The following is a 27,696-nucleotide window of genomic DNA, read 5'->3' as shown; positions in this document are numbered from 1 at the left end:
ACTTTTTCACCATTCCTGCACCCTGCCCTAGTGTTCTAACTAAAGGGTGACTGTTGAGCCTTGACACGCCCAGGTCCTTCCTTCTACAGCTCCAAGAGAAGCACATGGCAGGTTGAGCAGCGGCAGTGGGCCAAGGAACAGCACAGTTGTCAAGGGGAGAGCGCCAAGCAGCAAAAGAACAGGTGGGATGGCAGTTCTTAGGACAACATGAAATAGGCAGGTGGCCACCTTGGAGAGTGGTAGAAAGAGAGCCTTGCAGAGCACGCGGCAGGCTGGGACTCACCGTGAGCTCACGTGAAAAAGAACCAATTCAGAGTTACAAAACATGTCATATTTTTATTGTCTTCAGCTAACAATGCCATGTTTCTGACACACACATCAATAGAATGTATTATAATGATACTATTCAGAAGAAAAATACAACATTTCATGAAAAATAATCATTTCAACTGGAAAGAACAGAGTCCAAGTTTAAAGCCCTAATTGGATACTTCACAATCAAGGCTCTTTTAATCACCGAAGACTGCATGTGGGGATAAAGGCAGCTACTTAAACCCCAGGTCCTTAGGGAAGGCAGCAGGGAGCCAATGGTGAACCCCCAGCCCAAGCTGGAAGAGTCATTTCAATGTCCTCAATGCCTCAGGCCAAATGGTGAAAATCTACGAGGAGTCCATACAGCTCTTCCTTGAATTTCAGAACAATTCTGGGGCCAGTCAGTAAACGCCTAAGTAAGAAGACACTCTATGGGAAGACCAAGGAGTTAAAGACCCCAGAACCTGGGAGTCCCAATCCATAGCATCCTGCCTGACTCTGCAGGAGGTGGTCATCTTAGTCATGAACAGGAAACCCTGCCAGCTAAGACCCTGAAGAAAGCCCTCCAGACTGTCATGATATTAAAGCCCTGGGGCAAAGGAAGCCTGACAGACCATGACTCACCCACCGGTGGTCTTTCTCTGTGCATAAAGTGAAGTCGCTCCCTGCAAACCAATTCCTGTAACAGGAGCAGCTCTCTAAATAGCCAGCATGCTGGGTAAACCTTAATCAAAAGACAAACAAAAGCAGACTATGGCACCATTGCCCTAAGTAGACATTAAACCTTTAAAACTGATTTCAGAGACGGTTGTGAGACCACGTAAGCATGCTGAGACACATGCGTCTTGGAGGGTCTATTTTTTCCCTCTCTAGCAGAACAGACACATAAGCCAATGACAAGGCGTAAGTGAGAACGGGACATCTGTTATGGGTCACGGTGTTTTAGCAGCCACTGCACAACCAGGGATAAATATTCCAGAACATGCAGTCGAGGGAGTCACCTTGCAAACACAGCAAGCTGTTAGACAGTGTTGTGCAACGAACTCCGCCAGACAGCAGGAGCCCACAGTGGCAAATGTTTTACCTACCAGGCATCTGTTTTACCTGGGCATCTTTGGCCCAGCCAGGTAAATCAGACCAAGACCTTGACCGAGCATGCGAGGTTGCAGGAAGCATTACATTAGCATCTGGTCCACTCTCTTACCGGCCTTCTGTGCAGATGCCTCTAGAGTCTACTGTTAAATGTACATAGACATCAGGATTTTAAATGTCAAGATTATCCAGTTCTTCCTTTATCTCCCTATATCAGTGTTTCATTCTACGGTCTCAAACTTTCTTATAGAATTCTGTCTTACAAAAAAGTGTTCATGTGGATGAACAGAAGCCACCAGCTCAGCTGTAACATGAGCCATTTGAGGCCAGGGCAACCACAGGGAATCTTGTGTATATGTTTGAACAACCGTCTTATCCCTTCTTCAGAGAAGAACTTCCTTCCTAAAGCCCCCATCCTCTTGGCCTGTCGCCTGCCTCCTCCTCCTCAGGCAACACAGAGGTCCTCAGGAACTCCCCTGCCTTCCGCCCCCACCCACTGACTGTCCTGCATCCTGGGTGCCCTGGCCTCCCTCCCTCCAGGCCCACTGGAGGTGGACTCAGCTTCCTACCACCTAACCCCACCTGTTCCCAATATCCTATCCCTCCTACAGCCCCTGGGACTTTGCCTAACCAATTACTTCTCCCACTCAGCCTCTTCCTTTCCATTACCATTTGAGGACAATTAAATAATGCTCTTCTGAAAGCTGTACCCAGTCCTTGGTCCCAGCTAGGCTGAGAGCATATTTCTTTCCTATCTTCACCTTGCACGTATCTCCCTACCAATCTCCACTTTGTTTCTTCTGCCCAACACTTCCCTGAAACTTCTCTGATAAATGCTCTCTGATATGGGTTGAATTCTTCCCCCACCAAATGGTATAATGACATTTAACCACAGGTACCTGTGAATGAGAACTTACTTGGAAATGGCACCTTTGCAGTTGAATTAAATGAGGTCACACGGGTTTGGGTTAGCCCTAAATCCAATATGATACATGTCCTTATAAAAAGAGGAGACCAAAAGATACAGACCAACAGGGAGGACATCTGGGGACCTCAGGCTGAGAAACTGGAGTGCTGTGTCTACGAGCCAAGGAATGCCATGGATTGCGGATGAAGAAGGCAGGAGGAAGCGCAGAGGACTCTCCCTGGAGCACATGGAGAAAGCAAGGTCCTGACAACACCTTGATTTTGGCCTCCTGGCCTCCTGAAGTCCAAGATGGCATCTGTGTCATTTCAGACAACCCAGTCTGTGGCCATTTGTTCCAGCAGCCTGAAGAAGCTAACACAGCAGTGCTGACAGAATTTCTGGGAGGGTGATCAACTATCCCAGTTTTCAAAGCACACAGACTTTCAACGCTAAAACTGGGAAATTCCCAAGCACACCAAGACAAGCGTGTTGTTCCACCCCCTGCCCACAACTATGGGGAATGTTCCACATCATCAGATACTTAATGGCCATCTCCTTTTGGAGAATCTCCCCTTTCTTGGTTCCTATGAAGCCTTCCTCTCAACTAGATAATTCCACATGATGGCTCCTGGGAGCTCAGCTTTCTCAATCTAAAATCACCACGTCTTCACGTCTGCTCTCTCTTCCCAACTCCACAAGGGAACAACTATAAGAACATGGGGAGCACTTGGCCCTGACTCCCCCTCCTGCTCCACACCCACGGATCATTAGCAACATTTCCTCCAAGTGTCTAGAATCACCAACTTCTCCACATTGCTCCCTCTACCCTCTCCACTTCAGCCCCTCCTTCCTCCCTCAGATCACAGTGGCAGCCTCAGGGTAGGCTCTACCTGCCTTCATTTTCCATCCTCCAAATACAGGGAGAACTTCTTAGGATGCCTCCCATGCCACGCAATACTGAGTCCCCATGAGCCACTGACCAGGTGAGCCTCATGCTCTCTGCCTCCCCATCTATAACTTAATATAAGGCACCAGCCTTGCTGTGCGTGACACTGGCCAGGACCTGAGAAGCCCCTTTCCTCCCTTCAGGGCTTATCACTTGCTCTTTTTCTGTCCCTAAATACTTCTCCCTCATGACAGCTCTTCCTTCTAACAACCATTTGGGACTCTGCTGTAACATGGTCTCATCCTAGAAGTGTACCTGAACCCCTGACCTACACCCTGGGAGACACAGACCTTTGGCAGGACATAATGCAATGGCCTGCTAGTTCACAGTCCCAAAACAGTCTACGTCCCTTTAACAGGGATGATGCTTTTTGCTTCAACTACCTCAATATTATTTAGCACAGACCCTGTATGTAATAGGTTCCTATTAACTGTCTATTGACTATTCACTCAAAATGTAAAAATGTAAGTGAAATATATACTAAGATACCATTTATGAACTAGGAGTTTTGTCCAGACTCCAAAGTCTGAAGTTCCACTCTGCAGGGAAACAGATACTCACACCCAGCCTAAGAGGATATAAAACGCTGCAACCTTCCTGACAGGGAATTGGACATCATCTCACAAAACCACATAGGCATTTTCCCCTTGGCCCAGAAATCCCAGTTCTAGGCATCTCCTCAAAGGATTCTCTTGCAAAAATTTATCATTATTATTATTATTATTATTATTATTATTATTTATTGTTGGGGATTCACTGAGGGTATGAGAAACTAGGTTACACTGATAGCATTTGTTAGGTAAAGTCCCTTTTATACTTGTGTCTTGTTTCCAAAAGGTTCCCAGCCCCCTCTCTCCTTCCCACTCTTCCTTTCCCCTACCAACCTCCCTCCTTCTCTCTCTCTCTCTACTCTTACCTTCTCCCATCCCCCACCATGTACTAGGTCATTAATTGTCCTCATATCAAAATTGAGTACATAGGATTTCTGCTTCTCCATTCTTGTGATGCTTTACTAAGGATAATGTCTTCCACTTCCATCCAGATTAATACAAAGTATGTAAAGTCTCCATCTTTTTTAATGGCTGAATAGTATTCCATGGTGTACATATATCACAGCTTGTTAATCCACTCCTGAGTTGGTGGGCATTTAGGTTGTTTCCACATTTTGGCAATTGTAAATTGATAAACAGTCTAGTGGAAGTGTCCTTGTGATAAAAGGATTTTTTTCCTTCTGGGTAGATGCCCAGTAATGGGATTTCAGGATCTAATGGGAGGTCTGTCTTGAGTTCTTTGAGGGTTCTTCATAATTCCTTCCAAAAAGGTTATATTAGTTTGCAGTCCCACCAGCAGTGTAAAAATGTTCCTTTCTCTCCACATCCACGCCAGCATCTGCAGTTTTGAGATTTTGTGATGGGGTTAGATGGTATCTCAGGGTGGTTTTCATTTGCATTTCTCTAATAATTAGGGATGATGAGCATTTTTTTCATATGTTTGTTAGCCATTCTTCTGTCTTCTTTAAAGAAAGTTCTATTCATCTCTCTTGCCCATTGATATATGGAATTGTTGGCTTTTTACATGTGGATTAATTTGAGTTTCCTATAGATCCTAGTTATCAAGCTTTTGTCTGATCCAAAATATGCAAATATCCTTTCCCATTGTGTAGGTTGTCGATCTCTTTTGGTTGGTATCTCCTTATCTGTACAGAAGCTTTTCAGTTCAATTTAGTCCCACTTGTTTATGTTTGCTGTTGTTGCAATTGCCAGGGAAGTCTTCTTCACAAAGTCCTTTACCAGGCCGGTATCTTCCAGTGTTTTTCCTATGCTTTCTTTCATGCCTGAAATTTAGGTCTTTTATCCATCTTGAATCAATTTTTGTGAGTGGAGAACAATGCAGGTCCAGTTTCAGTCTTCTACATGTTGATATCCACTTCTCCCAGCACCATTTATTGAATAGGAATTCTTTCCCCTACTGTCTGTTCTTGTTTGGTTTATCGAAGATTAGGTGAAAGTAAGGTGTTAGTTTCATTTCCTGGTTTTCTATTCAATTCCAAATGTCTATGTCTCTATTTTTGTGCCAGTACCATGCTGTCTTGACTACTATGGCCTGTAGTACAGGCTGAAGTTTGGTATGCTGATGCCCCTGGCTTTGTTTTTATTACTAAGAACCGTCTTAGCTATATGGGTTTTTCTCTGGGTCCATACAAAATGAAGAATCGTTTTTTTTCAAGTCTTGAAAACATGATGTTGGTATTTTAATAGGATGGCATTGAATCAGTAGATTGCTTTGGGAAGGATAGACATTTTAACAATGTTGATTATTCCCATCCATGAACATGGTATCTTCTTCCATTTGTTAATATCCTATGCTATTTCTTTTCTTAGGGTTTCATAATTTTCTTTATAGAGGTCCTTCACCTCTTATGTTAGGTATACACCTAGGTAGTTCCTTAATTAGCCTCTTATCTTGGCTATTATTGGCATATACAAAGGTTACTGACTTGTGGATATTGATTTTATATCCTGAAACATTACTGTATTTTTTGAAGACTTCTAGGAGTCTTGTGGTTGAGTCTCTGGGGTTCTCTAAGTATAAGATCATATCGTCAGGAAAGAGGGAGATTTTGACCTCCTCTGCTCCCATTTGGATGTCCTTCATTTCCTTCTCTTGCCTGATTGTATTGGCTAGAACTTTTAGCGCTATGTTGAATCATAGTGGTGATAGAGGACAACCTTGTCTTGTTCCAGTTCTAAGTGGAAAAGCTTTCAGTTTTATTCCACTCAGTAAAATTCTTAAGCTGATTGAAGCCAATGCAGAGATGGCTTCAATCAGCTTAAGAAATGTGCCACCTATGCCTATACTCTTCAGTGTTCTAATTAGAAAATGATGCTGTATTTTATCAAATGCTTTTTCTGCATCTATTGGGAGGATCATATGGTTTTTGTTTTTGCTTCTCTTGACATGGTGAATAACATTTATGGACTTGTGTATGTTAAACCAGCCTTGCATCCCTGGGATGAAAGAGAGCACATCAACAAACTCACCATCTTATGGAATTGGAAAAGAAGAACAATCTAAGACTAAACCCAGCAGAAGAAAAGAAATATCCAAAATTAAACCAGAGACTAATGAAAGTGAAAACAAAAGAATCATTCAGAAAATCAATTAAAAATTAACAAGAAGATAGTTTTATGAAAAAAATAAAAAAAAACATATAAACCTTTGACCAGACTAACTAGAAAGAGAAAAGTAAAATCTCTAGTAATCTCAATCAGAAATGATAAAAGGGAAATAACAACTGATGCCACAGAGATACAAGAGATTATCTCTGAATACTATATGAAACTCTATGCCCAGAACCTTGACAATGTGAAGGAAAAGGATCAATATTTGGAATTACACCCTCTCCCTAGACTTAGCCCAGAAGAAATAGATCTCCTGAACAGACCAATTTCAAGCACTAAGATCAAAGAAACAATAAAAAATCTCTCAACAAAAAAAAAAAAAAAATGCCCTAGTCCACATGGCTTCACACCAGAATTCTATCAAACCTTCAGAGAACTTATTCCCATACTGCAGAAATTATTGCAAAAATTTGAGGAGGAAGGAATCTTCCCTAACACGTTCTACGAAGCAAACATGACCCTGATACCAACCCAGGAGAAGACCCAACTAAAAAGAAGAACTTCAGACCAATTGCACTAATGAACATAGCTGCAAAAATTGTCAACAAAATTCTAGCCAATAAATTACAGCTTATCATCAAAAAAGTCATACATCATGATTAAGCAGGTTTCATCCCTTACAAAAATATTAAATGATGTTTGCACTTAAAACACTATCTATGGTCACCAATGGCAGAAAATAACCTAAGCATCTCTCTGGGTGTTTTTTTGTTTGTTTGTTTCTTTGTTTGTTTTTGTATTTGTTTTTGTGATTTTTGGCCGGGGCTGGGTTTGAACCCGCCACCTCCGGCATATGGGACCGGCACCCTACTCCTTGAGCCACAGGCGCCACCCAACCTAAGCATCTCTCAACAGGGGATTGTTCATAGACTAGGGTTTGTCACATGGTGGCGTGCATGTGGCTATGGAAAAAGAATGACATAAGTCTCACTACTGCCCTATAGAAGAGGTTCCAGGACATATCGTCATGCTAAAAAACAGTGCATAGACACAAGTTTATCCCTTTATCTGAGAGAGTATGAATACACGCTTGGAGGTACATGCCTGTGTATTGCTTGGTTTATATTACAAAAATGCCTAAACCACAGTGTTAAGTAAGAGGTCAGCTAAGTGCAGAGAACAGGAACGTTGTAAAGAAACCTGGGAGCAAAGCTAGAGCCCTCAGAACACTCCTGTTTCAATCAATTGGCTTTAGAACACTACTTTGGAACTTAATGTAAATCTTAAGAACCTCTAAAAACTAAAAGCCAAATTAAACAAATGAAATTAACTGGGTTTGGGGTTGGTGCCATAACAACACAGGAGAAAATTATTGCAAGTGATTTTAAAGCAGTAATTTTTCTTGAATTCCCCAGTGAAATGTAGACTTTGAGGACCAAAAGAAGAAACAACACATCATCTGAAAGGGTTTTCAGTAATCATAAACAAGTAAGACTGCAGAGAACTGTTACCCTGAAACTACTGAGCAAGTTCCCCAGGAGGCAGAGTAAGAGTGAGCTTGCCCTACAGACACTCGGAACCCTGCAAGGGAGACACAGGGACATGGAGATGTGAGATGAGAGCGGTGAACACCCTGGAATCCTGGAGACCGGATGGAAGTCACAGAAGAGGCTTATGGTGCATTTTGTTTATTGCCATGTTTTTCTTAGCACTATCTACCCCAAAGGCCTAACTGTGCACACCTCTAGTGCTCAAAGTAGCCAGACATGGGTGACTCCCAGATCCATGGAAGCAAATAGGTGAAAGGGGTGGGAACAGCCCATTAACCGAGAGGGTAAGAAGCTCTCAAAGATGAGAGCTTGAGGGTGTCAGAAGAACTCAAAAGCAAAACTCGTGAAGCTCCCCTGGGCTAGAAATGCCGCAATGTCACCATTTAGAAGGACAAAAGCTACATGCATTAAAATATATCAAATATGTGGAAATTCATGTGATAATGACTAATAATAAAAATAAATAAAGCAAATGTAATTATCTTATTCATCCCCCTTAGATGACCAAAGTTTGACCAGTTGGAAGTTAGAGAACTACCTTATTAGTCTCTCTAAAAATAAAAATAACCACCTAGAAGTAGCTACATGAGCTGTACTTTCAGGATGTTCAAATAGCTGATAAAAGAATGTTAGCTTAGATAGATGTATCCTGACCATTCAATGAAGAAAATAAAATTAGAACATCTTATCCTTTGTAATAATGCTACCATGAATTCCTTATTGTAAGAGTTATAAACTGAAATATGATAAAGAAAATTATGATTTATTAAATTTGCTTCAAAATAATTTGTTGGTTATGTGATAGAGCACGGGTGGGGATTTAAATAAAAAAAATGATGGGTCATGAATTAATAAATATGGCACTGGGTATTCCTTAGACTATTCTCTCAATTTTCATATATATTGTCATTTTTTGAAATACAAAGTTTAAAAAATAACAAAATAGAAAAGAATTTGTTGTATGAATTGTCAAAATCCATATCTGATTAATCATATTTAGGTTGATAACATAACTGCAAGCTCCTTGACTCTGGGGACAAAGGCTACATTTTTTTCCCCCACTCTAAATGCTCCTAGTAGCTGGGGTGGGAAGGACCTTAGCTAAATACATTTCCATGAACGCGAGAATAGAGGAGTGGATATACAGACTACGTAATTAATCCTACAGAGGTGGGGAAATACTGGAGACGTTCAATCAACCCTGCTGCTATCCAATGCTGAATAGACCAAAGTCTAGGTTTTGTGTCAAGACAGGCTTTGGAGGAAATGCTGAAGTGAAAACTTGGTGCTTTACTTGGTTTTCTTGTTATTTGTATGCGTCACATTTTTATGCCCCAGTGCAAATGCACAGGAGGCCTGCAGCCCCTGTTAAGTAAAGACGGCCTCAAATAATGGGATTTTTCTACCAGTGGCCATCCCTGTCTGAGATCCTTCCAGGGGTAGTGATCTGTTTCTGGATATGAAATTCTTATAAGAGAGAACTTTATAGCTTTGCCTTTGCAATGCCTAAGAGAAGAGTCTCAAAATGCTAGAGCAGGAGTGATCCTATTGTCCTGCTCCGTGTAATGTGCCAGTGTCAGCGAGCGCGCGTTCCTTACCTTTGTAGGAAATGACAGGGTGCTCAGCTCTCTGGCACTGAGCTGCACCCTGTGCTTCTGGGTGGGCGAGTCTCCACAACCCCAAACTTGAGAAAAGCCAGGCGATGACACAGGTCCCCCTCATGGTGGGTGAGGGGCTCTGCCTCTGGGTGCTTGTCTTCTAAACAGAAGCGTGTCTTCCCTTCATGTGTGGGAAGTGCCTAAAACACACAAACAAGAAGCACCGGGTGACCGCGAGTTTGGATTCTGTGGGGGCTGGTGTTTTGGTGAATCTCCATCACTAACCTTAAGGTTTGTGGAGGTGACTGAGAGCTTGAGAGATTAGACCAACATCTTTATCTGGGCAATATTTCAGACCGTGTGTGCATATCTCAATATGTACCTCTCTTCCAGCCAATAATTTTATGAGATAGTCTAATTATTATAAAAGGAGAAACATTCAAGGTTAAGCTCTACAGGGTCATCATAGTCACCCCTAAAAAATGCAGATTAAAAGTTGTGATGATCTATTGGTTTTTCCCTTAGACAACTCTCCCACCCCTTCATGCAAACACAGATCTCCATATGGAAGCCCTACAAATCCCCCCCATCCCTTTCTAATGCCTTTTACGATAACCTGATTAATAGTGTGCTACCCAACTTTTAAAAGTCATCCATATTTGCCAAATTTAACTTTGTTAAATTTGTAGATGATCTGCCAGCAAAATTTCTGGCTAGAGATCAAATGTGAGTCAAATAAAATGTATATTGGGCACCTACTGGGTGAAGGGAAAGCACTGTGCTGGGAGCAGCGAGACTTTAAAGATTATGGACAATTTAAAAGATTAACAGGCATTAAAATAAGATAGGCTTGTAAAAATAACTATGATCCAAGCTGTTAGCAAACCTTATAAAGAACAGGAGTGCCGCGGGAGTTACCCGAAACTACCACTGTGACTCAAGGATGGGTCTATGGAGAAGTTTAATATTGGAGGAGAAAGAGAATTTCAAAAGATGGAGGTTTCTGGAAGGACGTTCCACACCAAGGGAGGGAGGTGGAAAGACACATTGGAGGGGCAACAGCAGGGGTCTGCAGCATGACTTGGGAACGGTCTACTGCCCACGATCCAGACCCCAGAAGACATAAAGGCAAATAGTGCGGTTTCTACACTAAGAGGTGAGGTCTTTGTTTTTAGGCAACAAGCTGCCATAGTGAGTTGTCATCCGGAGACTTTGTTAATATTATCGACATCATTCTCGCAACCGGAGATTGGGTAGAGAAGAGCACAAAGGTGGAGAAATTGACCTGACTCCATCGCAATTGTTCAATAGAGAAACAAATGGAGCTGTGACTTCTGGGGGGCATCACCGTGAATGAGAAAGTAAACACAGGATGCAATAGATGCGGGTAAAGGAAATCTGGAAAACTGACGATGACCACAGGTTCTGACTGAGAGGTGGGTCTTTGTCACACACACCCCCAGGCTCTGGGACTGCTTTGCTTCATCCAATTTAACTGAAGGGATGCTATGCCAGTTTCCAAGCCCAGGCTCTGTGATGAGCCTGACAGTTTCTACTTCCCCACTCTAGAACACGTTCTTTGGGACATGGAGACACAAGATCAGAAGCCCAACTACCCTGAGACTTCTTGCATCAATAAGCTTTTAAATGATGTGGCTGGCGGGTCGCACTTTTCTCAGCTCCTCACACGTCCATCCCTGCCAAGGCACCAGATTTCTGAGTGAAGGTGAAAGCCCCCGGGGGACCTTAGTACATACTGCCTGGTGGAGCCCTCTCCAAATTCTTGACCCCTCAAAAATGTAAAATATAATAAAATGGTTACTATTTGAATCTGCTAAATTTGGAAAACACACAACAAAAAGGGCACAGATGAACTCAAGACGTGTGAGTGACTTCAAGGATGGTGATGCCATTCCTGGGAACAGGATAATCAACGGATGGATTTTGTGTAGATGAAAATAGGATCATTTAGTTTCATGCATATTAAGTTTCAGACTCTGAGTGAATATTCAGGGAAATGCAGCAAACTGTTGAAAACCCAGGTTGAGTGCTCAGCAACAAAAGTTTCAGAGGTATCTTACATTGCTTGGAATGTTTACCTTATATTGTGTAGATGTGGTTGACATGTACCCAGGGGAAGCATGAGAATTAGAAAAAAAATTAAAAAGACTAAAGAAAGGTATTTTATTAAATGAAGAAGTGAATACAGTGAAACGAGAGTAGAGAACAGAGATGGGAGTGTCAAGGGAGGGCGATCAAGTTAGGGTGGAGGACTGAAGTCACACCTTTAAAAAAGATTACCAGCTAGTTGTACCATCACAAAGCAGAGCAAAGACCACTGGCTTCCCTCAACAGTCAGTGGTCATCTTGGGGCAAGCACGTTCAGCAGAAGAGAAAACAGAATCCACATAGCAAGGGACCGAGAAGGAATGGAGTGGAAGGTAGTGGGATAGAATGTGTGTAGCCAACGTTAACTTTAAGTGACCAAGAAAATGAAATGAAATCAGATAAGCACTAAAAAATGAAAGTTAGCAAAACTTTAGTATAGAGAAAATAGATAATTAAAAGTGGCTTCTTGGGCAGCACCTGTGGCTCAACGGAGTAGGGCGCTGGCCCCATATGCCGGAGGTGGTGGGTTTAAACCCAGCCCTGGCCAGAAACTGCAAAAAAAAAAAGTGGCTTCTTTTCTGAGAAGTGGTTAGTGAAGAAAAGACTGAATATTAAAGAGGGGAGGAGATGGGAAAAGATCACGAAAAAACTGAAGCGAGAAGCTATTGATGTCCCAGTAAAGAAAGTCAAGAGGAACGAGATCTGCCTTTAAAAAGGAGCATTTTCAGGAATCCAGGGAGAGATTTCAAGATGGAGAAAGCATTAATTGGGGGGTGCATCACGTTTCACAGTCTGTATTTTTTGAATTGGGCATAAGGAAAGGTAGGAGAAAAAAGTGATGGCATAATTTTTAAATAAGAGCAGAAAAATATTGGGTGAATTTCATAGGAGTTGACTGAATATGAATAAACCTGACCAGAAGCTCAAAGATTCATCTGAGTTTAGTCTCTCTCGTCCAGTATTCACTGAGGGCCAACTGCATACCCACCTCTCCATGCACATATGAATTTGCAGCGGAATTGAACAATAGATATAGGAGGCATACATGGGACTCACCGGGACCAAGAACCTCAGAGCAGGTAGAAGGTTGGGGGTCCCTGAGAACATAAGCGATTCTAGAATGTTCTCATTGGCCAAAATGTTCAGGTAGGGCAGAAAAAGAGTGAAGGGACTGCAATTCAGGACAAGGCAAGTGTGCAGTTTCTGTAGAAGCAAGAGACCCTCAGTATCAGGGGGATGGAGAGGAAACCAGGGGCCAGAGGCCCATGCACCCAATGGTCCGTGATCCTTCCCAGACACAGAGTGCCATGATGGACAATGGATGCATAAGTGCTCATTGTTCTGGGTCATAAAATTCAAAGTATGATTTCCAGTCTTGGAAAAGGAGTCACCGTCCACAAACCTTGAACCTCGAGGCCACTCTAGACCTCCAGTCTAGAACCCTCCAGTGTCTTCTACACATGAAAGAGTCCATCTTCCTGATCTGAGATGTAAGACATAAAATTTAATCAAATGATGTGTTTAAAAATAGAATAACACTTGTTAGAGGTGTTTTAGGTATAATTTAGTTCTGTTAAGGGTAGGGAGGTTTGGGGGACCCATACCAGTCCACCCTGGGAAGGCTGTAGGTAGATTATCACAGCTCCACATCAAAACAGATCATCAATAATAAAGATAATATAGGAGGGATGACAGAAGTCCTAGTGAACCCTCAGAACATGCTCATCTGTGGCCGCTATGATGCCAAAAGTTCACGCCCAGGCCTGGCAGCCGGCAGCCACACAGAGCAGTAGCCCTCCCCTACCTGCTCTCCACAGAGCAGTCCAGCAGGGAGGAGGCTGGGAAAACTTCTGCATCTTGAGCTTCAAAATTGAGCTCCTGAGCTGACTGTCTCCATGTGATAGGTCCACGCCAACACAGAATTCCCCTGTTAACCATGAAGCCAGCCACACAGAGCTACTTGCCATCGGGACTGTCCTTTGTACACAGCAAGCCAGCCACACAGAGCTACTCACCATCGGGACTGTCCTTTGTACACAGTGAGCCAGCCACTCTGGTCCCTGCCCTGACACCTTCACGTCCTCTATGAAAGAAAGAGGACAATACCACAAATGCCTGAGACATCCTTTCCCCGGGATTTGGAAAGTGACGGTTAGAGAAGGCCATGCCACGTTAGGAGAAAGGACAGCTAAAATTGAACACGTAGCTCCCGGGTAATGAGGTAAAATTATATGTTTGCCATGTGAGAGAGGCACGTTTAATTAGAACAGGTAATTTTTAGAGGTTTATAATTTTCAGACTAAACATGTTACCTTTTCTCTTAAAATATAGGTACTATAAATGGTCACTCTGGCTAGGTGACCTAAAGGAGCAGGAACAGTCTTCATGGAAAGATGTGGGCTTTTCACAGCATCCCCGCACGCATGGCTAATGCCTGGAAGAGGCTTTTACTCTAAATAGTCTCAGCCCTAAATAGCAGGTCCCTCCTTCCTGGAATCCACAATTCTATCTTCCACTGAATCACAGAGCTCTTGCCTATCAGTTGTGTGGGAGGAGCACATTTATACCAGGCTGTGAGTGTACAGCTCAGCACGGTTGACATTTTAGCCCATAATTCTTTGTTCTGGGGGATGTTCTGTGCATTCAGCAGCATCCCATCTTTCCACCCACTAGATGCCAGGAGCAAACATGCCCCCCATTTGCATAAACCAAAAATGTCTCCAGACATCTCCAAATTGTCCCTGGTTGAGAACCTCTGATCTACATTGTATACAAATCAAAATACCTCTCCCATCTTAGAAATTAAATAAGCTACCGTCCCTTGAAAGATTATTCAAAGTATGCTCGTATAAATCAGCCAACTGAATTTGCATTGAGTCATTTTCAGCAAAATTTCAATAAAAATGAAAGTCATGTTAATTATAACTGTTTGCTAAATTTGGGAACTACATTGTAAAGGAATTTTCAAAGGATCAATTTCAATAAAAGTTGTCCTACCACCACTCTACCAGCCCTGGAAAACTAAAACTGTGTTAGGTGAGCTAATATGAAAGCAACGATTTCACCAGGGGGGAAATTTATTACAGAAGGACAATTTGGGCTACAAAATATGAGCATTTTTGTCACATCTACTTCAAAATCCTGAGACCATTTCGTTTCCTTATGTGGGAGGATCTCTCTATAAGCCTGATCTAAATAAATACAACTCTGTATATAAGTGTTTGTGCAATAAATAACATTTCCCATTCACACCCACGCTGCAACTGAATAGGCTTTGAGGACAGAAAATAACTGTTCCTTTAGAAAAATAAAATAAAATGCTGTCAGCTAAAGAAATCAAAAGATCGAAAGTGTACACAAGGAGTTTTGCTTGGGGAATAGTATCTAACCAGTTATTAACACAAACAGATCTAACTTAAGCTTAATGTACTTCTTTTCAAGGGACGCAGGGTTTCTTCTCAGCCGTAATCCCCTAGTAAAGTTACATTTGACCACATCTATTGGTACAATTCAGGGTCCACAAGGCCCTCCTCATGGCACCAAGGACTTCCACTGGTGAGAGTACAAAGAAGTCCCATGGGTGAGGTGACCCAGTGCGGTCACCTCCAGAGAGGTCTCAGGAAGCCATGCCCCACTCGTGCCACAGTGGGACAGTCCCCTCAGAGCCAGTGTTAGAGATGATCACTGCTTATGTGTCTCTTAAGTACGAGAAGACCCAGTTTATTGCAACAGGAGAAACACAAATGGCCAGGACAGGCAGGGGACATCACTTCTCAAACACTGGTATTTGCATTAGCTCTTTCCTTCCCTCAGCCTCCTCCAGGGGATCAGAAGACAACTGTTCACCTAGAGGCTAGCATCCCCACCCAGACAGACAACAGCAGAACCCCCATAGAGCCATCCACCCAAAAACACCCCTCATCTATGCACCCAGCACAGCCAGGCCTGGGGCACAACTGTCAGCTCCTGCCAGGGAAATAGCCCCACCTTGCTCAAAACCTCTTAGGATGCCTCTTTTGCTTTCCAAAGAAAATACCAACCATGCCTTTTCAGGAACTGTTAGGAGTTACCTCTTGGTCATCCCATCTTCACTACTTGAAAGGTAAAGCTCAGTCCCCTCCCCACCCCGGCCCACCCAGGTCCTCAGAGGATGCCACCTGCACACAGATCTGCACCTTTGCTGGCGCTGTGGGCCCCATACCTGCCAGGCCCCCTCTCCCCACCCAGACGCACCCCACCTTCTATCTGCACATCTGCATGCAGCAGCTGCCCACTCCAGCCAGCCCGCCAGCTCCTTTCCAGGAGCCCTGATGGGACGATTGCAGCGGCTGCCACCTCCCCGCTTCCTCATCAAAGGGGGCCTTGTATAAACACATAGCCTTTTATGTCTCTGAGTTTTGACTAGGTTTTGGTCTCCTTTTTACTATAAACAATCCACACACAGTTGCAGTGCCAAGCCTGGACGCACCAACATGCTGACTCGGCCGCCCAAATGAATCAGAAATAACAGGGCCAATGTCCTGGAATTCACCCATCCCTTTCCCCTGAGAAAGCCCCATTGTGGGTGGCTTAGTCCCTGGTTCATCTGAGACAAGAAATGAGTCAACGACTCCCAGAATTTGGAAGGTGAAGGAGGAGGTCAAAATCATCTAGTCCTGTCTTGCAGCTGAGGAGGCTGAAGCTGAGTCAAGTGTGCAGGGCAGGCCACAGCAAGACGGGCCCTGCTAGCCCTAGTGCCTGCGATTCCACAACATGGCCTCCCTGCTCCAGCTTGTAAAATCACACTCTCAGGACCACAAGACCAGATGGCCTGAATCACTCTCAGAACACAGCGCTGTCTCCAGAGTAAATAACAAGGGAGGAACTCAAGGCACAGTAACAGGGAGTGTCTCTAGAGGTGTCTCTAATGCAGCCACAGGGAAGGATGTCATCCGTGGCCAAAATACAGCCTCCGATAGCCCCACCACCTCCAGGCCACAGCTCCGAGTAGTCAAACGAGTGAAAATCTATTCTTAACAATTAAGAAATAGAAATAGAAGCAAAGTCCAGAAACAGAGAAGGAGGAACTCCCTCTGAATGCAGGAACACAAAATCTGTGGTTCTTGCAGAGCACAAGTTGAGGTGTTCAAAGAAGGAGCAATCCACAATTCAGGAGAACAGGAGAATGGAAGCCTTTGCTGTGTGTTCAAGGCTGGAAGGAATGTGCGGAGTGAATCCATGCTCTTCCCTCTCCGCAGAATCGGGTATTCTAGGGACAGTGCAGGAAATAGGATCCAATGAAGATCAGTAAGACAGTCAACTTAAGTTTATGCATGGTGGTGAAACAGATTCTTCTAATCTTTCCCCAAACAGTAACTGAATATTTTATTCTTTAGGAAATACAGTGAATTAAATTTTTCCTTTTTATTGTATCAAGCCTATACAAGGAATCAGGATGCTCTCTAACATACCATGATCTTCCATTTTTATGTACATTTTAAAAAAAATCATAACTTTTTTTTTTTTTTACTATTTTTTTTTTTTTTATTGTTGGGGATTCATTGAGGGTACAATAAGCCAGGTTACACTGATTGCAATTGTTAGGTAAAGTCCCTCTTGCAATCATGTCTTGCCCCCATAAAGTGTGACACACACCAAGGCCCCACCCACCTCCCTCCTTCCCTCTTTCTGCTTCCCCCCATAACCGTAATTGTCATTAATTGTCCTCATATCAAAATTGAGTACATAGGATTACATCCTTCATATTAACCTGGATGGACGTGGAAGACATTATTCTTAGTAAAGCATCACAAGAATGGAGAAGCATAAATCATAACCTTTTAATGACATTTTCACCCATATACCTAGACTGCCAGGATACAGCCAAAAGTGGTTTGTCATAAATTAATTAGAGAAGCCTTTTTTAGGTGTGTGTTAATGATTCCTGAGCCCAGACACAGGTTTCTTGCCACCTTCAGATAACTGAACGAGAAGTTGGCTGTGTTACCCACAGACTTCCATCAGATGCGAACTCAGATGGGATGGAATTCTATGGCCATATAAAATGACTTCACAATATAAAACGGAGAAAAGAAAACATTAAACTAGTTTATACATTTCAATAATGGTTTGGCTCCCGTGACCTTACTTTATATCTCTCTTCAAAGAGAATTTGTTATTATACTTTTGCCTTCTTCCCCTTGTTTGGCTCCAGATTGCCTGGAGGAAAGATAAAAATAAATGAAGTCCATTAGATAAAATTATTATTTTCACTAAGGCAATATTAATTTTATCTGTCAGCGGGTTTTAAACTAAGCGAAAGTCTGTTCAATCTACTTCTGTGTCAGCTAAACCAACAAGAGCCCTTTCTAAGAAAAAAAGAAAAAGAGCTTAAATAGTGGGGCCTTCAAGGCAACATAAGCTAAATGGGACAGTTTATAAAGGATTTACCTAGAGACATTTTCTCGAGGCAGGAAAGTCATATGGACACACTAAAATGACCGAGTTGTGCATGACACGGATGGTGTCTTTAGGGAGACGGATAGCACTGGGAGTGACGTTATCTCTCCTGTCCATTATAAGGTGTAGAGTCCACCAAGCAAAAGCAAGCTGCCAGAGCAGGGACGGAGACACCGTCCATCGTCATCGCTCTGGACAACACCAGCAGTCACCTCCTGATCAGCAAATCCAGTGAGCGAATGCAACTGAACATCTCCAGGGCGTCTGTGGCTACTGATCTTTTCCCTTGAATGTCTCTCCAGATCTGTCTTCCCTAACTGAGATTAACTTCTCAATCTCCCTGCATTTCTTCTGCATCCAGGACTCTACCTTCTCAGCTTCCCCTTAGGTGCAGGTGCACTGCAATCTCTCCGGATTGTCCATTTTTTGTCAGTCTACACACTCTTAGTCTGGGGGCTTCCTCTTCAAACTCACATGATGTTGCACACCTTCTAAAATCCAGTGACTCCCAGATCTGCAATGCTCTCCCACACGTCTCTATGTAATCTACAACCATACTCAAAACAGGTGTCTTCACGTAACTAAGCCAGAGGTCTCTGCTCTACAGGGACCTCGTTTTTTGTCTTTACCAGCTGTCTCCTTCTTGTCTGCCTCCTCTCACGGCTAACTACCTGTTACTCAGACAGCACACTCATAACCCAAGGGCTCACCCACCATTCCTTCCCCTGCTGCCTTCCCCAAAACTCGCCCCTCATTTAGTACCTATTTCCTGGTAGTCCTTCCCTGCCCCCTCTTTAGAATCCGAGCTTCCTGGTTTTACTACTTCTGCAATTTCAGCTGCTTTCTGTGAGTTCCCTGCCTCCAGTCTCAACTCTGAGGCATCACCTCCAAGGAGCCTCCTCCAAGGAGCCTCCTTGTCCCATTTTCTCCCATCCCCACCTGGTCACGCTGTGCATTAACACTCATGTCTATTACAGAGCTCATCAGCCTGAACTACAATTACCTGTGTATCTGCCTCATTCTAAGACAAGGCTGTGAAAATCTCCATCTCTGGACAGTACTGGACATAGACAAACAATCAGAACCTGAGGCATGAATTAACAGAGAAAAAGAAGGCGAATCCGCGGGCACCACTCTACTTCCGTACAATATTTATACGACCATTAAAAGACTATTCTAGTTCCATTTTCTTCCATGAATCCACTACTCATCATCACAGATGTTTTATCTCTCTATTAAAATTCTCTTACCATCTGTTCCAAATACAAGGATTCCCATGGTTTTGAGAAACATCCTTTCTATATGTCATAATTTTCCAATTAATGGTCAATGGGATGAAGGGATAGGCAGACAGGATAAAAGAAAAGGAGGTCTCCTGGGCTTGGAAACATGAAAGCAGATGGAAGATAAAACCAAATGTATGAACCCTGAGGGGTTCGGGTAAGTTATTCCAGCACACATAATTCACTGGAACCACTTGAAACGTCACAGGACAAAAAAATGAGGATGTTACAATTCAGAGCAGGCAGAAATGTATTAAATTAATTATTTGAGGTTGAAAAATATAAATGCCTTGATATATTATCAAATACATTTATGAAAAATAGATAGCTAATAAACTTAGAAAAACTAGACTAGTGAAAAGGGTCCGGATGTGGCGCTTTCAGATTTTGATTAAGAATGAGTATATCTTATAATACCTTTTAAACTCAAGGACCAGATGTGTCAAAGTTTATGCATCTGAGTTAATTCAAATCTGTCAAAATCTTTGGTCTTAAAAAAAAATGCTCAACTTTAACAGCACTAATTATTATTTTTTTGATGAGTATATTAAAAACAAGAGCAGAAATCCACACTAAAATAAAAATCACTAAGATATGTCATATCAAAATCAAAGATTTTACTAACTGGAGAATAGTAAAGTATAAAATACAAATTACGTTGTGTACAATATTCTTATTCTCCTGAAACAAACCTGTAAGATGAGTATTATCATTCCTCACTCATTCTGCAGAGGTAGAAACAAGACTTAAGGAGGCCCCACAGCTATGTAGACAAAGTAAAAGTTTTAACAGGTGAGTACTTTTCCCACAAAGACCTGACTATCTTGAAGATACCATCCATGGTTTCTGCAATGATTGTTTATTGCCTGGGGATTGGGAGATGTGCTTGATAACATGGGTGTCTGGCTAAAGAAATAAGTCAAGAATTTATTTCTATTTCTGCCAACTAACTTCCTGTTAGGTCTGAATATGTACTTCCTTGGGGACAGAAATTTCACTAAGTAACTTGCTGCAGCATCATTCACTGATCCTGGGGCCAGAGACTTCATTAACCAACGCAAGTTAGAAGAGGACCATCCCGCTGGTGTAATCCCACCAATCCTCTTCCCTCTACCCACCTCCCCCCTCCCTCCCCTTCCTTTCCCCCTTCCATCTTACAAGGGTATATGTGAAACTTGGTAAACGATCTGTAAAGCTAGTGAATGATGCCCCATGATCATATCAATGTACACAGCTATGATTTAATAAAAAAAAAAAATAGTATATTTCCAAAAAAAGAAGAGGACCATCCATCCCTTACAGAACCCGCACGGGCCCTGGCAGTGTTGTGCGCTCTGTACGCCCTGCTGGGGCCTCACTCAGCCCCATGACTTGAATAGCATTTATAGGCTGAGGATAGAAGTCCACATCTTGGCTCCAACCTGTGCCTCAAACTGTAACTTTCCCCTGCTTCTTCACTTCTAACATGGACCCTACCAACCACTGATGGTCCTTCCCCAAATCTGCTTCTGCCTGTGTTCTCCCTGTCACCTCTGGAATTGTTTCTGATTTCTCTAATTTCCCCAGTGGACACTAAAACCATCAGTAAACACTGTCATTAATTCCTCACAATGCACACCAACCCCCCTCTCCTCTCACTCCCACTGCTGCAATCCTACCATAAGCCCCCCTTAACCTCATGCTTCACTTCCCATCATCCGTGTCATGGAGATAAAAAGCATAGCTTAAAATTATTATGCATTAATTTGAAAGAATGTAGACCACTTACTCGGAGGCCCTAAAATGTTTTGGTAATTATAAACGCATAAGGATTATGGGGGGAAAGAATAATGCTGTATGAATTTGGTAGGAAGAAAAATCCCCAAATTAGTGCCTGCTGAAAAAGAGATGATAAAAGCAAATCATTGTTTACTAAGCGCTGTGAGAGAGCTGCCTTAGCCTAGGAAAATTCAACATCTGCCCTGGAAATACAGAAAACACACGCAGAGCAGCACTGTTCACAATAGCAGGAAAATTAGAAATAATACAGGTGTCCCCTGAGAGAATGGCAGTTTCACGGTGCATCATATCACAGTGAAAATGAATGGACAACAACAAGATGCAACTCACATAATTATTAGAAACACAATGTTGAGAGAAAAAAAGTCAAGAATAATATATACATCAGATGGTAAACCAGGATTGAATGCCAATTTAAAAAACAACCAAAATTAAACAATATCTTCAAATAGGTAAAACTATATAAATAAACAAGGAAAAGTAAATGGAAACTTCACAATATGCTAATATGACAATGCATAAATGGCGTATGAACAGAGGTATTTTCCATGATCAAAACCTTCAAATCACAATCCTTCTTGGGCCCCAAGGTTTCCCAGCCCCATCCTTATGCCTAACACACTCCCTACTGTTTCTAGTACAACCTTATCCATCATCTGACACCCATATCAAACACCAGCTCCCCCATTGAGAAATGGTTGACCATTTCCCCACACCTGCTCAGGACACACTGTGCCTCGTGGCCCTCAGAAGGCTCTGTTTATAGAGTCTGGCTTCTGCAAGCTTGTGACATAGCGTCCCTGCTGCATAGTAAGGCCCCTCACTACCCACCACATAGAAAGTACTTACTATTTGTTGAATGAATCAACCGACCAACAACAAATAGTGGAAAGAAGTGATGGCCAATCTGGGATGAGGTGGTAGAACCATGGGAATTATGTCAATAAAGTGCAAATAAAATGGAATAAATGTTCAGGGTAGAATTTACCACGTGCATGTTCTTGTCTAAAATGAAAAAAAAAAAGCAAAGTTACAAGTACTAAGATCACAGCCACAGTATTAAATATGATGCAGCTTATAAAACCAACATAGTAAAATTCTTTATCCTATAGATATAGATCCAATAAGAATGCTGAGTGGAAAAAAATAAAGTGTAGACATTTGTTTATCGATAGAAAAATCCAATTTTTGATGAAAATAAACCACTTAATTTCTATACTTTTTATGTTTGTGGGTGCAAAAAATATGTAGTTACTCCTAAGTAGCAAAAGTATTTTTAAAAAATATTTTTCCATATTGAAGTTTTAACAATAAGCATTCAGTAATTTTGTAATTTCCTTCCTTTTTTTTAGTTTTTGGCCAGGGCCAGGTTTGAACCCACTAACTCCAATATATGGGGCCAGCACCCTACTCCTTGAGCCACAGGCGCCACCCCAGTAATTTTGTAATTTAAAGTGAGCAAGAATATTTACATTTAAAATAAAGGAGTAATGTGAGATTGGTTTTACGGATTAACTAACAAGACTGAATGCCAAAGCACGTAGTAGGTTCAGTTCCGGGCTGACCTACCAGGCCTGAGTGAGCAGAGAACAGCAGAGAGGAGAGGACCATCACTGCAGGGAGAACAGAACGCAGAACCGGTGTGAAGAAAGAGGGTTCACAGGCATCACCGGGACAGGACAGAGGTCAGCCTTCTGCAGGTGGTCTCCAAACAGCACAGGAAATCCCTACTGTTCTCAAAGGAATTTGGGGATGGAGAATCCTTCTCAGGGGACTATATGGCAGACAGGGGTAAACTGTGAGTCCATGGTAGAAATTCTAAAACCGGAGCCTCCTATTCCTTTCTCACTAGATTCATTTTACTGGGAGGTTGTGGGGACTGCAAAGAAAATGAAATTAGTTTTATCAGTCTTGACAGATAAACTTTATTATGTGAAGCTCTCAATTTATACTTAGAAGAAACGCTCAGGCGACAGACACTATGGAATATTTCCCATTGTTACATGGCCATATTGCATTCTGGTCCTCAGAGCTGCCCCTTTAGCTTGGCAAATAGCACACTCCTGTGAATTCATTATGGCAAAGGCAGCACACGTGTTTATTTTCTCTCTAAGTGACACATTGTGTTTCTAGATCAGGGAGCAGACAAAAGTAATGTACCTTCTCTCACATCACATGTAGGAGGCAAATGTTACGCTTAATCCCACTGTTGAGGAAAATCCCTGCAGTTCTCTCTGATGACGAAGGACCCCAGCCACACGAGAAACACTTCATTAACCAAAGAGATGAAAGCAGAGGTGGTGCTGGGCTGGAGCGAACAGGCACCTCATTCTGGAAGGTCAGATGGTTCTCAAGCACAAGCCTCACAGTTGAAGACCTGCTGAGGGGCGCAGACAGACCTATCTAGCGTGTAACCAGCCCCAAGCATCGTAACAAACTGAAGCGCTCCGGAAGAAAGTTACCCATGAGAGAAATCTGGAAAAAAGGTGGTTTCCAACTTGTAGAATCAGATGTTGCTTGAAAGGCTGCTGTTTTTCAGTGAGACACAAGGGAGGTCAATCGAAGCTTTTCTTCTGATCTAATCTACACACAAATTCACACACCCCCTTCTGGGGGTGCTCAATCGAAGCTTTTCTTCTGATCTAATCTACACACAAATTCATATTAAGGGGCTTAAAATTATTCATACACTTTGCCTAATCAGTGCTTCTCTGGAATGTTCTCTGAAAGAATTCATCAGAGTTACTGTGGTTCAATATACTTTCTTCGTTTGTGTGTTCTCCATCCTCTGGCACTGGGGCCCTGATCCCAGAGAGGCTGCTCCACCCAGGGGTAGCACATTCCTACAGTTAGAAAACTACTCCCTGAGGACGCCCTCGCCACACAAACCAACCAGCACCCTCCCTCCCACCGTCTCCTTGATCAAACTCTCACACACCAAGCCACTATTCCCCAGCCCGCAGCACCCAGCGCCAGCCCCTCACCACTAGGGGCTGCCCTTTAGGCCAGAAAACCCGAGAACCTGAAACATCCTCAGTGTCCCCACCACCTGCCTCACCCATCCCTTCCCCAGAGAACCCTAACCCCCACTCCCGGTCTGGCAAGCTCTGCCCTCTCCCCTCCTGCCTCCCTGCCCCTCCCCGGCTCCTTCCCTGTGAGGCCTTCAGAGTCTCCTGTTTCCAGGGCAATGGGAGTATAAATGTCTTCCCTCATGACAACCGCTTCTGTATTTCCTACCTTGCCATCCCTGATTAAAATAAATAGGGGGTGCATTTTAACACAAATTTCAATGAAGATTTAATTGAAATATATTTGTGTTAGTCTGATTATTAGGTGTTACAACCGCGATTTGGAAGCTTCTACTTAGGGAGAAGGAAATAGTTCTATACTAATAAGTACATTAGGAAAACAAGACATTACTTTTAAGGGAAATTTTAATGACATATGCTCAAGATATAACATTAAGAGTATCAACCCGAAACTCAACACTTGGTGCAGCATATAAACAAACTCACACATGCTCACACTCACACAGGAGCACACCCACAGACGTGTGCTCCTGTGCACGCGCACACGCGCACGCGCGCACACACACACACACACACTTTCCTATCAAAGCATAAATATGCAAGAGCAATAGATAGCTTTTCTGCTTCAGAGAATATGACTGCCCAGGTGCAAATTCCACCTCACCCACTTACTGGTTGCGTGGCCTCTATTTCCATCTCCTAGTGGGGATAATATCTGTGCCTTTCTCATAAGGTTTGTAAAGACTTAATGATTTAATCAATGTGAAGCACTTAGAACAATGCCGGTCCCTCTACAAGGACTCAATAACTGTTAGCCATGACAATGTAGATCTTTACTGCATGATTAACAGCAGGAGGAAAATGCACCCAGTCACCAGAGTGTCCTGAGACATGAGGTTCTGCACAGTCTTTAAAATACTTTTGAAGGGCAACTGCTTTTGCAAGTTTTTTGTGAATGGGCATGTATGATGATTGTGATTTTTTTTAAATTTAATATATTATTTTGCTAAGAAAATGCCACACAGAAGAATCAGGATGTCTTGGAGACTGAAGCCCTCTCTGATTAATTTGTATCTCCAGAGGACCACAGCAGTCCAGCCTCTATCAATTTTTTATGTGTGGTCATGTGTGAGGATGCCACCAAGAATACGAAAGATGGTGTCAAAGTCAACCTTTAATGATTTTTTGAAAGGATCATAATTCTTTTATCTTGTCAGAGTTAGATGACCACCCAATAACTCTCACCCAACTCAACGGCACTGTGTTGGCCACAGTACTCTACAGCTGGCACCTGAGTGGTGCCTGTTCTGACAGGGAGAGCTAACCCACACTGTTATCTACAGAGAAAAATAAAATAGACCCAAACGGCACACTCTACTTCTCTAGAGTAAGTCACACATGGCCAAAGGTTTTTCTCATGGGAGGGAATGAGAATTTAAATTATACTTTCTACCCAAGGAGTACACTGACAAAAGACGAATGATTGAGATGAGAACAGAAAGACACAAGTCAGGAAAAACACCATGATATCCAGAAGGCTAGAAAAATATATGACTCCAGTGTAGCATCAAATTCTGGATCCAATAAGTGCCCTGGTGGCAGGTAGCCACAACGTTATAAATGGAAGTCAGAACCAAAGGGTTTAAAACACAATAGCCGGCACCTTCATCTATCTGATTAGTTTCCCCATATAACATACAGAAGATAAAATACAATGAGATCATAACCCTTCAAAAATGTACATAGTTTAGTGTCCAATATTTCCCTCCAGCAGTTAATGGTGATTCTTACAGATTGGAACAAGAAAGTTTATAGTAAGAGACAGAGCTGCACTCATACGGAGGAAATGATTTGCTAATAGAAAGCCACAGCAGAGAGGAGGCCAGCACGGCTTCGATTGCTGCAGACCTGCAATTCCGGTGTGCCAGGTCCAGTCCCTTCAACCCTGCAGGGGAAACCTCTCCTCCCCTTGCCAAATATACCCACACAAATATCACCATTTTCTGCATGCAATGACATGAAAAACTTTAGAAAAAACTATGAGAGTTTGATAATCACAGACCTAAGATGAATCCTAGACAAGAGACCAATTCAAGAACCTTCCAGCCCCAGGTTATCAGCAATCTAGAAAATGCTTGTGCCAGGACTTGAATTCACATGTCTCTGATTCAAAAACCACTGTGCAATCCTATGCCACTGGTGGCATAAAGATTGATGGTTTGGGGTAGCCCAATAATTTTGCAAGAAATAACACACCATCACCCCTGAAAATGACACACTTTAAAATTTTGTACTATTTGTGCTACATTGTACACATAAAAATAGTGCTAAATTATTCGTCCTTCTATAAAAATGAATTCCAATGACCCAGCGATCCCACTCCTAGGATATAGCCAAAATAAATAAAAACATGTGTTCACACAAAAACTCATTCATGAAAGGTCATGGCTGAACTATTCAAAATATTTCAAAACGTAAAAACCATGCAGACATGCATCGACAAATGAAGGGATAAAGAAAACGTGGTCTATCCTACAAGGAAGTGTTATTCAGCCAGAAAAAGGAAGGACATGCTGGTACCTGCCACCCCATGGATGAACCTCGAACATGTGCTGAGTGAAAGAACCAGGCCCGGGAGCCACATCCCACACCACTCACATAAAACACATCCACAGAGGGCCCCAGGGGCTGTGGGAAGGAGGAAGGGGGAGTTTCTGCTCATGGGGTTAGTTTTGCTTTGGGGGGTGATCAAAATATTCTAAACTTAGATAATGGGGGTGGTTACATGGCTCTGTGAATAGGTGAAAAATGATGAAAATCTTAAAAGGGTGGATTTTATGTTACATGACTCCTATTTTCAATAAAGCTGTTACTAAAAATAAATTTTCAAACTCAGGCCACCAGGTTCTTGAGCTGATGGTCCCAGCAGGAGGTGGAGGAGAAAAGGATGTCAGGGCATGGCTGACTTCCCGGGGGGCGCGGGGCATTAGGGAAACTCTGTTTAGGGAAAGGCGGGCTTCACAGCGACAGTGGGGATGCCAGAAGGGAAGGTGAGAGGTCTTCATATGTGAAGATTCTCATAGCCAGGTGCCCATTAGCCTGACAGAGATGACACAGGGGGACAAGCCCCTGGTATATATAAAAACTAAATGCAAAGTTGACACGCTTCTTCAATGGGCTAAGCCCAAAGCACCTTTTTTTCACACATGTATCAGCTATCTAAACATCTTGTTGCTACAAAGCCATCAACTCTAAAATTACTTTACCTTACATTATCTACATTACTTTTTAAATTTATATTCTCTATCATAAATTACAGCACAATTCACATGACTAATGTCCACTAGTTACATAATAATTGTGTTGGTATAGCCCTGGCTCCACTACCCTGAGTGACTGTGCACACACTTCTTCACCCACGCTCGCTTTACAGAAACGTCTGTTATTTTCCCAGAATTTTTCCCAGTGTTAAAGCTATGAAGGTAAATAGCTGAAATAAACTTTACTTGGTATTAGTCATTCCCTAGAGAA

The 27,696-nt window shown here is 42.6% G+C and overlaps 1 protein-coding gene across 2 annotated transcripts in view; it reads right to left on the bottom strand.

The window, feature by feature from the left end:
• Positions 1-27,696, bottom strand: part of SEMA5A (semaphorin 5A) — a 475,532-nt gene that overhangs the window by 284,185 nt on the left and 163,651 nt on the right. For both annotated transcript variants that reach the window (XM_053593046.1, XM_053593055.1), the window contains exon 3: positions 9,528-9,727. In XM_053593046.1, coding sequence (XP_053449021.1) covers positions 9,528-9,651 — 124 coding nt within the window. In that variant the 5' untranslated portion in view covers positions 9,652-9,727. The remainder of the gene's footprint in view (positions 1-9,527; positions 9,728-27,696) is intronic.

Source organism: Nycticebus coucang, chromosome 1, assembly GCF_027406575.1.
Source record: "Nycticebus coucang isolate mNycCou1 chromosome 1, mNycCou1.pri, whole genome shotgun sequence".
Classification (NCBI taxonomy): Eukaryota; Metazoa; Chordata; class Mammalia; order Primates; family Lorisidae; genus Nycticebus; species Nycticebus coucang.
Note: the sequence above shows the minus strand (reverse complement) of the source record. Positions and strands in the feature narration are given on the sequence as shown.